The sequence below is a fragment of the Pseudochaenichthys georgianus genome, chromosome 13 (genome assembly GCF_902827115.2).
Source record: "Pseudochaenichthys georgianus chromosome 13, fPseGeo1.2, whole genome shotgun sequence".
NCBI classification, from domain to species: Eukaryota; Metazoa; Chordata; class Actinopteri; order Perciformes; family Channichthyidae; genus Pseudochaenichthys; species Pseudochaenichthys georgianus.
This window is the reverse complement of record NC_047515.1, coordinates 24,458,455-24,471,732: the sequence shown is the minus strand read 5'-3', so window position 1 is coordinate 24,471,732 and position 13,278 is coordinate 24,458,455. Positions and strand designations below refer to the sequence as shown.

Sequence of the window (13,278 nt, the reverse complement as noted above, 5' to 3'; positions counted from 1 at the left end):
TCAAGCATTTATAAGTGAGAGACATGTATCTTGTAATATGTTGTTTATTTATGTAATCTCTTCACAAATTGGAAAGGAAGTCCATTTGTTCAAATCAGAGATAGCTCACCCATTTTTTGCTGCTTAAAAATCAAGACACAAACCTTTAAAATCTAAAGTTGTATAAGACAGCACAAAGGAAGAAGCTGCAATCTGGATACAGAAGATCACAGAGCTCTCACTTCAAAGGTGAGTTAGAAAATGTGTAACACTTTGGTCCTTTTCAAAGTAAAAGAAAATTAAAACGATTAGTTAGTTATTCGTTATTCAAAATAAACAATACTTTATGATGACTGAAAAAACTGACCAGTTGATATGAAAGCACCATCATTACGTTGTCATGTAATTAACCATGCACCCTAAATATCGCTCTTTTTCATTTCTGGAGTCTGATACAAATTTTGAACAAAGTTTCTTTGGGCCTTTCACTTCTGTAATTTCACACATTATCAATGTATCAAATCACAATTTATCTGTGTAACAAAAGTGCAACCTTTTCCAATGAGATGTAAATATAACAAAACATCGATGACAGGGATGGATAAGAAAATAAGCATTGCCTTTCTGAAATGGAGGAACATTGTGGCTGCACATCACTCATAAGTGAAAACTTGTTAGATTGTCATGATCATTGTCTTAAACCTTAGTGGTCCAAGAAGTATGTTGAATAACATTTTAATATGGTAACAGAAAGGAGAATCAAACAATATATCATCACACTTGACATAGAGTAGCTGTCAGTTTGAGCACTGCCTGAATTGCTACATAACGTTTATCCAAGAGGACAAGAAGTATTGCATTTCATACCAGGGAAAACATGACAACAGAGTGTACAAATTGAGATAAAAGAAAATCCAACATTCTTCCCATCATAGAAAAATAGGAAAGCTCTTGTTAAGTTAACTCTAACATAGCCTTTGAACATTACTAGAGGATTTCTTATAACTCTCTTTGTCACATTTCTTATTTGTCTTATTTGTCACATTTCTATTTCTTATAACCCTCTTTGTCACATTTTCAAATTCATTAGCAGATGATATGTGATTGTTAACATACAGAAACAAAATATTTAATAATGTCAATGAAATCCTAGGCAAATAAAATAGACGTGTGGTGACAACAGTAAGTGTTTTATCATTTAAAGTCCAAGGGCCCTCTGAGATCTGTTTATAACAGTTGAAGATATAGCAGGCAATTCATATTGAACCATGATGAAAGCACAACATGATTACAGGGCTCTCAGAGCGACAGCTGCTGGGAGTTCACTGTGTTATTGGCTTCCTTTGGAAATGAAACGCTCTGATGATACAAGCAGTGCGTTTATTTATCCAGAGCCTCACCTACAGCATGTATAACCTTCTGGCCCATTACAGTTTGTTATAAGTAGCACCACAAAACCTATGTACATGAGAACTATCGAATATGTTTTATGATTATTCTAACACCAAAACATATTCTCATCACATTTGTATTTGGAGAGAAATCAAAAGGCATTTCTAACATCCAACACCGCCCTTACTCAACATTTAAAACAAATAAAAATTAGGTCTGTCCATTTTCGGACCGCCAAGAGCCACCTCTAAACATTTATACCATTGATCTAGCGATTGTTTTTGAATAAACAAGTGTATTTATTGAAAATAAAGTTTCTTATTCAGCAAAAATACAATCACAGAACATGTTAGTCATAACAAAACTACATGTTTTCTTTTAGTACACATGGACATGGATTAACATCATAATACATATTCATATCAAGGCTTAATCTGTGGCTCTCCTTAAAACACACATTTATTTTACAGAGTAACCATTTATTAAGTGATATGTTTATAACGGACAGAAATGCATACTTGGTATGAAACATTTAGTCCTTAAATAAATCCGAACACTTTTAATATCTGTATCGACATTAAATGACACTAGTTTGTATTTCCTCATGTTGTGCTAACTAAGAATGAAGTGGCATTAAGGTGTCAGTAGCTTTTGGACAGACCTCACAAATGTCTAACATCATCATCATAAACATACATTTAATGTAACTTGAATAGTTCTTTATATTGTTTACAAAACATAAATACACATTGAAAGAGGCAGTTACATCGTGCTTCATGTTGAGGGACAGGGCAGTACTTTTTTTCTTCCTTTAGAAAAATATTCTTTTAAAAACTAAACCTCGGTAACATTTTTTCTTCATTGACAAAAATATCCCATTTAAATCTGCAAACATTCATATTTTACAATCATGGTACATACACACATATATATATATATATATATATATATATATGTGTGTAACCTGTATATATGTATGCATAAAGGTTTGATGATCATTTTTTGCAGTGCACAACGTGCCTCCAAAGTTGCCAAATGAAAATACCATAAAATAATGAAATAATATTTATGATGCAATAATAATAGTAACAGTTGTGAGAAAATCACCAGATTAAAAAAGAACAAAACAAGAAATGGCAACAGCACAAGTGAAAGCCATGGTAAAAGCAAAACGATCGAACACACAAACATAAACATTAAAATGTATAACAATTCTCACTCAAACATACAGGAAAAACAAATTGTACAAATTCACAGGCAACGAAGGGACGCAAACTCAACGACATCTTCTCCCCTTTTGTTTCCAGGTGTTGCTTTGGGCTCAATCACCACATCAACCTCAATAAAGAAAGAAATAAACGGGCCAGGTGTCTCAGAGTGGATGCACTCACAATAAACGCACCCCCGCCTCGTCTCCGCTGAGAGAACAGGGGAGGTACAGAGACAACTGAGCCCAAATGTTTCGAGGTTGCCTGAATCGCTGCTAAAAAACGTTTGTCCTGTAAATAAAGGCATTGGTTCACATCTGATTGATTCTGAGCAAAACACAGAGTATCATATCTTCAATTCAGAGACTTGAAAGGGATGATGTTAACATACGCATGTAGGCTCTGTGTTATGGAGGTGTTCTTACTAAGGCTACACCTCCACACAGTTGGCAAAAGCAAGATCTACTTTTGTTTCTTTTTTATGTTTTTAACATTTGGCTCTTTCTGCATTTGGTTCCAAAAACGGATGGTTAGCATGGGAGTCATTCTCTTGATCTATCACGTCCACATTTGAGTCTGTCAAGCTTAGTCGCACTACCTTTCCTTCCTCCTTGCTAAACTTGTCTCTGTCCTTGCTCTTAACCGGCCTCGCAACAAAAGACGTGTCCCATCTTCATTATGTGAACATTGAAACATGGCTCATCAGAAGACAGTTGCATCTGTCTCGCATCTTGCGTTCATCACTTTATCTATGTGTGTGCTTAAAAGGATTTAGATCCTGTTCACTGCAAGTGTCTGCATGGGGGGGGGGCGGTGTTTCATCCATGTCCTTGTATGAAAGGGTGCAAAAGGGCTTGCTGGTTGGGTCAGTCACTCAAGGTCCCAAGGGCAGGTGGGGGTCTTCGGGCTCACAGGGTTCGAATACTTCAGAGAGAGGGAGAGGAAGAAACACAAGACAGAAGAGGAGAAGATACGCAGACGGCAGAAGAATTAAAAAAGAAGAAAACACGAATGAAGTAAGCACAAGAATCAGACGAGGCTCGGATACTCAGATCCCCGATATAGCAAGTCCAAACAACACACGCAGAGGCGAAGGGAAGTCGAGCAGATTAAAGGTTAGAGGTGAGCGAGAAACCATCAGTTTGTCTTTCACAAAAAAAAGACCATGAACAAAATGTCCTTCGACCCCATTTCAGATTTTCACAAATAGATTCAGCAACAGGAAGAAGGAGGAAAGGGATGGAATAGGATGAGAGCAAGAGCACTTGAGAAGTCAACCGACAGAGGGAACGAGGTGGGGGCACTGGTGCTGGTTGGATCATTGACTGAGTGAAGAATGTTCATTGTTAATTAATCTTTTACTTAAGTTTACATCAAATCATTTTAAGATTTGCAACGTGGATATTTTCACTGTTTTTATTCACGTATCTTGTTGCAGCTATTCTAATACAAAACATTAAATGATTTATGTATTGGTGGTTAAGGTTAGATTTAATGTAACTAATGTGCAAATATATGGCTCTTGATTGGAATGTGTAAACTTTAACCCCATCAGATACAAACTATATTCTTCAATAAGTGAGACTGATGGGTTCTCTGTATGTACTTGCCTCAGCCTGTACTTCCAGCGGGCATAATGTGTGTGCGTGTTGATATGTGTGCGCGTGTCTGTCGGTTAGTCAGAGTGCCAGCAGCGAAGGCGAGTTCAGGGAATCAGACGACTGCTCGCTACTGCTGTTCCACTGGTTGGCACTGACCCCGCAGGCTCCCTCTGGGTAGGTGAACACAAATGAAGATGTGTATGAGGTGTTGTAGTTGCCAATGGCCGCTTCGTCATGGTTACTACCACCACCACCACCACCACTGTCGCTGGCAATGAAGCACGGCCTGCCTGCTGCCGGCTCACTTGAGCCATAGAAAGAACGAGAAAACTCTACCTCCTGCATTATCCCTGGCGGAAGCTGCTGCTGGACCGGAGGCTGGGACTGTGTGGAGGCCGGATGGGCTGTGTAGGCAGGAGGCAGATAGAAAGAGTCTTCCCTCACAGCCAAGCCCACGATGGAGACCGGAGGTTGTAAGGTCACGGGAGGGAGCTGGAGCTGGACTTGAGGCATCTGCACCGAGCCCTGCTGTGATGCCTCAGTGTACGAGATCTTACAGGACGGCTGGTGGGCCACCAGGACAAACTCCAGACGCTCCTTCTCCTTCTGCAGCTCAGAGATCTCAGCCTCCAGCTCGGCCTTCTCCTCCTCCAGGATGTCCGTCTCCTGTGGGCATGAACAGAGAAAGAAAGAAAAAGGAACAGGAGGGTAAAACAAAGGATGGTAGAGGAGGGAAGAAGATGTGCAGAAGAAAGAGAGAGAACATGTGTTAGTTACTCCAAACCTCTACTATAGTGTTTGTGGGTGGATGTATCCATCCCAGCAAAAATACCTCCTTTACCTGCAGTTAAATATGTAGGTTGGTTTATGTAAGAGACCATTAATTAGTCCATAAATAGTTTGTATTGAGGACTGTAATTTGCATTACCACAGCTCAACACCCCATTATCATAAACCATAATCTAACATGTCCACATTTATCAACACACAATGCAATGCGAGGCAAGGTAAAGTATGTAATTATGATCATTACTCATTCTGGTAGTTAAAACAAGGCCTAGCTCACCGACTGCAGTCTGTCTGTGAGATCTCGTCTGCGGTTTCTACATTTAGCGGCAGCCAACTTGTTTCTCTCTCGCCGAACACGCCTCTTCTCCTCCTCCTCAGGTGTTAGCTATGTTGAAGGAGAAAAAGATCAAACAGATTAAGATCAAAGTTTTATATTTTGTTGAAAATATTTGTATATTGTGTTTAGACTGTGTCAGTGTGACAACACCAGCTATGGTTGTCTTGAGAGCAAAATGCCTTTTTTCAAAAAAAAAGTTTCCTAAAAGTTTGGCGGAAATGCTTATCCTCCCCCCACAGACCCCAACATATACCTGACCTTCTCTGACAAAACTTCATACTAGCATATGCATATGGTCAGCATTCAGTAGACTGGAAGTTACTCTTAGTCTTTTTATGCTTGTTACCTATGACCGTGAAAGTGTTTGTGCACACTACTACTCATCAACACAGTAAACTGTGGTTGAATCTGATTGTTTTGACCCCAATGTAAACAATGTACCTATACTGTATGTGTAACATGTCAACAAACAAACAATTCAAGCACACACACTTACTAACACACCAACATCTCCATCCTCACTCACAGACTCCTCTCGGGTACGACGGCTGCGGGTTCTGGATTGGCGGATGGGGCCTGGAGCTGGGCCTTGAGTGTCTGAACTTGTGGGGTTGAATGCAGACCCTGAGGAATAACTGGGGCCTGGCATGTCATACGGGTCAACCAGTGACACTGGCTGGGTCATTGTTGTTGTCCCAGTCCCACTCAGGCCAGAGGCCTGGGAGGAGACGAGGGTTGGCTGTACCATCCACTGCAGATCCTGACTGGTGGTGATGGCGGTGACGGTGGGCACGAATGAACTGGGCATTTCCCCTCCGACACTGGTCCCTGGTCCGATGCCCACAATGCTCAAGCCAGCTCCTGCTGAGACACACTCCTGTGCAGGAAATGGTAAAACTGGTTTTAAACATCATCTTAAGCCGTAGGTTAGTAAACATATTCAGACAAACATACGTAGAAATGCAGGCAGAAACAAGCTTCGATCAACTGCTTTCTTAAAGTGTTTGTCATATTTAATTATAACCTATTGGAGCCACGCAAACCGCATTACAGGCAACTTAAACAACCAAATGCTGCTATCAAGGTTCCAATTGTTAAAAACCAATATATTTCAACTCAATTTGAATTAAGGTCAAATACAAATGAATACATGAAATGACATAAAGTTATTTTGTAATTTCTTTTTATAATATCCTTACATTTTAAATGTGATGCATATTAATTATTAGCCTATTTTAATAAATCTTTTAAACTTCCTGCCCTGTTTTGGTGTAATTTAGGAAGCCTTTTGTAATACCTTGGTAAAGATCAGTATATTTGCTCGTTTTGAATCTTGAATTGTTTGTCTCACAACTGATATATTTTAGGCTTGTATAAATATACAATAAAGTTTAAATCTGTCGCTTGTGTTTTGTGTTTTATTTTAGATCAGGAAGGAGAAGGTATTGCATTAGTTAATGTTCATATAAAGCGTGATAAGACGGACAGGCGGCTCGACCGATCATCTCTCTCATAGAGCGTGGCCCCGCCTTCTCCCCCCTCCTCGTCACACCCCTGGTGTTTCCCTTGGCAACGCGACGTAGCACTCCAAAATAGAACAAGCATTTACGTCACGGCGAGGCTCCGCTGCTTACGTACGGGGGTTCCGTTCTGCGGTGTGCTGTAAACTGAGCACGTTGTCATAGCCTGAGGGCTGCTGCCGGGACTACTAGCAACAGATATACCTACTACATTAAGACTGAATTATATATTTATCAAAATAATGTTTTATCTGAACACCCAGTGGCAGGAGCACCGTACGTTGTACGCTATTGATTTGTCTATTATTATGATAGTTTAGCCAGATAGCCTATGTCATAATGTCTCAACTACGAAACACATTGCTAAACTACCACAAGACCTGCTGTAGTTATGAATAAATGCAAATATAACAGCTTTAACATTGTTAAATGTATTGTTGCTATTATTTTTGAATGTTGTCTTACCTGTGGAGCAACAGTGGTCCGTGGGCTTCCGAAGGAGTCCACCGAGGAAAGGTACTGTGACTCTATAGATGGAGAGGAGCTCCCACGGGATCCGCTGTCTGGGTCGCCGGGGAACCCTTGGTACATCTCCCCGGAGGGTCCGAGAGAGAGCAGGACTCCCGCAGTGAGGTCTTCTGAGAGCGCGGGGTTACCTGCAATGGCAGGGCAGTCCCACACAAAAACATAACTAAAGGAGAATGATGTGACAGGCGTTGTGAAGTGAGCCCAACCAAACGGATAATGGATACAAAGTTGGATAACCCCACCATAAGTTTTAGCCTCATTGTGTGTGCATGAATAAATGAATCGTTTAAGAATATTCCTAAATCCAGTTTATGTTATGCCTAACAACATGTTGAGGTATTTTGTAAAAGTAAAGAAAGCACGAAAGTATTTATTTGGTAATCTCTTAAAAAGCCTATCGAAAGATGTGTAGCCTACTTATTAATGTTTCCGACCTACTTTTAGAATGCATTTTTTTATCAAACACATAGACACATCGTCCATAAAAAAATCAATGTTGACTTACCGTTGCTGATCTTTTTGTAATTTCCTGGTAAAATGCTCTTCCAAAAAAGTTGCATGAAGAAGCTTAATCCAGTTCCCCGTGTTTACGGGGAAGCGTCCCAATTCAATGTGTTAAAAAGTCCTCTCGTTTAGCTTTAAATCCTCGAAGCGTGGTCCTTTATCCGCTCGTCAAATGTGCGATTATGTATCCATAAAGTCCACTCTATGTACGCTGGAGGACGTGAGAAGTGATCTGTTACGGTACACAGTAGCAGATCTGGTCCTATGAATGAATCCATCCTCGCGGAGAACCAGAGCATTTCTAGAGGTGGAGTTCCTCTGACGTACATGCCCATATTTGGACCGAATGTTGTGTTTGGTATCCTTGGTGACGTTGAGGGATTCCCTCTCCCACAGAAATGGACCAGAAGCTCACCTCGCTGTTGGATAATAATAGATGTTTTAGTACTATCATAGGCACAGGATATTTCTCACCGTCTGACTATTTCTGAGAGGAAATTTTAAGAAACTTCGGTGAGATAAATTTGGAAAGTATCTATTTATGACTATCTATGCTGGAACATTATTTTGGGGCATGTAGGTTAGCCTACGTCAATACATTATAACAGTTAGGCTACTATTACATAAACGGAATAAATAACATGCCAAAGCCACTATAGTTTGTCTGAATGGCATACCAGGTTCGCTTTAGCAGCATGGTAGTAAACAAGATATGGCTATACATTATAATGCAACACACACAAATGTATGTCCCTCTCTGAAGGAATCCTGGCAGGCATTCAAGGGAAACCCTCCTGTAAAGTTTCTCAGGACACGCCCTGGGGAGTCGTAATGTGTAATGTTAACGTAATGTGAGGAAAGACTCCTTTTCACTTGTGTCTGAACACGCCCTTTACATGGAGGCAGGCACGGTGCCAAGCCTTTATTTGCCACAGGTTTGCAACACAGCATCAAACCTACGCTAGGCTATAGCAGCACCGAATAACATACAATTTCAGATACATATTTAGTTGTAATAAGACTATGAAACAGAAGCAACAATATCCTCATTACAATGAACAAAAACATGAAATGGTAAACAGTATAACTCTATCATGGACAGTGGGCAGCAGTGACGGAAATAGGTTCCTGTCATTGCAAACATCACCCGTTGGAGCAGAAAGTGATTCATTATGATAGCCTACATGAGGACACAAGTGGGAATGTGGCAGGTGGGAGGCTGGCTTTGGTGGGGGAGATAGCGGGAAAATCGGGTGGCAAGTCATGAATGAAAATCTAAAATGCAATGTATTTTCGGTGAATGTCAAGGGGCGGGCATGCAGCTGTGTAAAGGACTACAGCTACTGCTCATGTGTGTAAAGGCATGAGCAAAAGGGAAGAGTTGGGGATAACAGCCAACAGGTTATTAGTCAGCAGCACTACAACAACAACGTCACAAACGAGGATCCACGGAGGACGTGTGTGTCCCATCCGAGCTGCCGTTACCAGTGCCGCTGAACCGGGGATGACTAACTCGTTGATGTAAGTTGTTCATGGTGTGGAATTGTTGAGGTGGATAGCTGATAACGCAGGCAAACAAACCACATTCATGGGGAAATAAATATACGATAATGCCACGACATTCCGGGGCGAGGGTATAAGAAATCACAGAGATAACTGGTTAATATCACCATTTGCTGCTTAAAATACGATTAGATTTAAGAGTAACACAATCAAACACGTGTCCATTTCTTTATACATGGCAAAAATATCACAAACACTCACGTTAAACAGGTTTTCAGGCTAAAGGTAACCGGTGCTATCCTCGAGACTGAGTGTGTGTAGCGTTGTTCTGTCGCCATGGATATGCTGTGCCTCTGACGTATACAAATTGGTCTTTTTTGTTATGCTGCCTGGTAACAGGTTTCCGTGGTAACCGGCTACAGCAGGAGGAGCAGACAATATGGCTTCCGGATTCTTTCTGTGCTGGATATCCGAGGAAAGCTGAGTATACAACAGGCAACAGCGACTGTTATTGTTGTTTTAGCACAGTTTTAACCGTCAAAGCCAGTTGCTCGTATCTTTGTAAAATCAGGGAAGTTACGTTGAACTAGTTAGCAGTTTACTAAAACGGTGTTTTGTACAGTTTACTCGACGTGCCAGTGAAATGCTTCGAAACCATAGACTGTATAAAGTTCGAAACGCACGGTAGACCTATGTTGTTGTTACTGTATCGCAGATGTGGAGGAGGATGGGCTACTCCGATGTTTTGCTCGTGGATAAAGTTAAGTAGAAGTTTGACTATTATACAATGGGGTAACGTGTACCATTGTATTTAAGTAAGCCACAACAGGGGAAGTTATGTACATATTCGATACTGCGAATGACATTCAATATGTTTATTTGATAGGCTACTCTTCACCAAAGGTGAAGAGCTTGATTGACTGTCAATGTTTAAATATCTACGCTGCTCGCCCTATTAAAATACATTGATTTAAAACGTCAATTTAAGCAACTGATTCATTGTTTCGTGAATTTGTATGTTATTTCAACTAATCTGCTTGCTTGACAACTACTTTACTGTGACTCTTAAAGGTGGGGTAGGTAAGTTTGAGAAACCGGCTCAAGATACACTTTTTGTTATATTCCATGGAATGCTCTTAACATCCAGATAGCAATGAATATCTTAAGTGCTTTGACAAAAAATCCATAAGAAAATGTCATCTGCCTCTAGGGCTCTGGTAGTACTGTAAAAAGCACGACCAATCATTTTAGCCGGCCCGGCTAAAATAACTGGATGGCCTACCTACCTTCCATCTGTGCACAAACTTATCTTGTGCCCTCATTGGTCATGTGCGCGTTGGAGGAGGGGCTCGAAGTGGCAGATTTTTTCCGGCTGTGTATATTCAAATTCTAGCGCACTCGAGCTGGTTTCTCCAAAATTACCTGCCCCACCTTTCATTGTGCTCAGTAATAATCGCCTAACTAGTTTTTTTCTTCTTCAAATATATCTCTCCATTAACCAATACTGGTTAAGTATCAACAAAACAAACCCCTATACATTCTGACTACTTTGTTTTCAGACTATGTTCCTTAAATGTAATAAACAGATTCAGATTCAACAACTAGAATAACACTTTGTGATCTTCAAGTGGCTACAGCAGCTGATGTGGAAAAGATGGGCATTAATAAAGTGATTATGTTTTGAATTAATTCAGCATATTTTTCTCAGCTATCGTGTAGCAGGTTATTCAATTGAGTTTACTTTATTTAAAACAATTTGCTCAGTTTATTCTGATTCCAGGGAATCCGCATAACACAATAAAACAGTTTGTCAATCAAGTCCACTGCTGTCCCGGGTTTTAGTTTATATTTAATACGTTTTAACCCTCTATGTCTATGGCATACTGTTGCCCTCAGGCAACAAACCACTTTTTTCGACCTCACACTGGCCCTCTAAATATTTTTATTTTTTCACCTGACATGCTGGTGTCCAATAAAATGAGGGAATTATATGGGTGTGGCATTTTGTCTGGGGGTGGAGCAGTCCTTTCTGCAAGCAAAGCTGCAGGGGACTCAGGGCCACCACTTGGTAAGATACATTTCACTTTTTAACATATTAGAAATGTACAAAACTTAAAATAAAAAATACATGCATGTGCATTAGTGATGTTAAGATTCACCGATTCGCATCGGTGCACCCAGAGCCGGCCCGACCCATTAAGCGACATAAGCGGCCGCTTAGGGCCCCACAGCCACTAGGGGCCCCGTAGTCCCCTAGCAACAAAAAAAAAAAAGATAAAATAAAATAATAATAATCTCAGGACACCGTCGCCGTGATAAGTATGTTTAATTAATTTTGTTAATATGCCTAGATTGCCTACTCTCAAAGTCATGTATTATATTATTGAGTCAATCATATAATACATCCACCGTGCTTTACCTGAACCTCATCTAGACACTAGAGAGGACGGCAGAATTGTAATTTCCCGTGTTCAGTGAATGTAACAGAGGCAAGACACCAGACCAACCAGAGAGTTGAATGGAAATAAACAGGCTTGTTTGAGACACATTGCGGCTCGCCTCGAAAGTAGACGAGAGTAGCCGATCGCAGCCGGGGGAGGTGTCAAAAAGCTCGCCTGAAGTCGGACAGCTCCGAGTCGGCTTCTTCTTCTTCATCTTCTTCTTTGCATTCTTCTTCTTCTTCTCTCGGTTTTTTGGCGGATTGCAAACAACTTTAAGGTGCATACCGCCACCTCCGGAGTCGGCTTGACTCGGTTTGCATTTATAAAGAATGCACACATGTGTTTAATCGTTAATGTCAGATATGTACTAAGTAAATACATTTGTTCCTGCTCAAGATTAGATTCAACTTTATTGTTATTGCACAGATTACAGGTACTGAGACCACGAAATACAGTTTAGCTTCTAACCAGGTGCAACAAGCAGTAAAGTGAAAAGTAATGTACACCATCTACAGAATAAAATATAGAATGAATTGAATGATGAATAAACAGTAAGGGGTATGCATACACTAGATATCAGCCTGTGAGCAGTATGAACAGTGTGTATGAATATGCTAAGATATATAAAGTATGAAAACGGTAAGCAGTATAGTATAAAATATATAGATATTAATTTCATGATGATAAACATTGTGGAACAATGATGAAAAATGGGAATGGATGTGGCGACGTAAAACTGACACAAAACAACAACACACTTTTGACAGCCAATTGGAGAGTTTCATCAGCAGCACGTGGTAAAAACCACCAATGAGCGCTCAGCTCGAGATACCAGCGAGCCGTTTCCCATCAAGCATTTCGCTTCCGCAGCTCGTGGAGAGCAACTGCGTCAACTCGCCTCGCCTCGCTCTCAAGGCTGCGGGCGTCTTTGTCCCGCGAGATTTCAAAGTCTCATGTGGGCGAGCCTCCAGAGCAAGTCGGACAAAATGTCTAACCATCATGCAACGCACTAGCAAGACGTTGATCGCAACTGCGCAGGTCTGCGCAGGTCTGCGCAGGTCTTGCTTGTCTCAAACAAGCCTAACATCTGTCTTATTGGCTGGCTGTGACAATGTTTAAAATAAACTGTCAGTCGGACTCAGAGTTTTTGAAGATGGACATAAGAACATATTTTCTTAAAAAAGACGACAATTCTCAAGTGGTGGCTCACACAACAACCCCAGAGCCACCACTTGAGCCAGGTAAATGGTATGTAAATGTCAGTAAACGTCCAAGATATGCGAACATGTAAGCAAAGCATAAATTACAGCTACGTTGACGTTACTTTGAATTGCGGGGGTAAGCTAAACCGTTAGCAAGTAGCTATAGCTAGTCAGATACAGTATATTAAATAAACACTTAGTCATACAATCTAAATGTAATGTTTTTTAGCGTTACCTGGTGATTTCAAAGAAAGCTCTCTGGAAAATGTTGACT

The 13,278-nt window shown here is 40.6% G+C and overlaps 1 protein-coding gene across 1 annotated transcript; it reads right to left on the bottom strand.

Annotated features, from left to right (window-relative positions):
* Positions 1-90: 90 nt before the first annotated feature.
* On the bottom strand, positions 91-8,108 carry fosb (FBJ murine osteosarcoma viral oncogene homolog B). Its single transcript, XM_034096788.2, has 5 exons — positions 7,860-8,108; positions 7,292-7,482; positions 5,803-6,183; positions 5,247-5,354; positions 91-4,846 (listed from the first exon to the last, which is right to left on the bottom strand). Exons 1-5 carry the CDS (start codon positions 7,912-7,914, stop codon positions 4,259-4,261), a joined length of 1,323 nt encoding a protein of 440 aa, XP_033952679.1. The 5' UTR covers positions 7,915-8,108; the 3' UTR covers positions 91-4,258.
* Between the last annotated feature and the right edge of the window lie 5,170 nt (positions 8,109-13,278).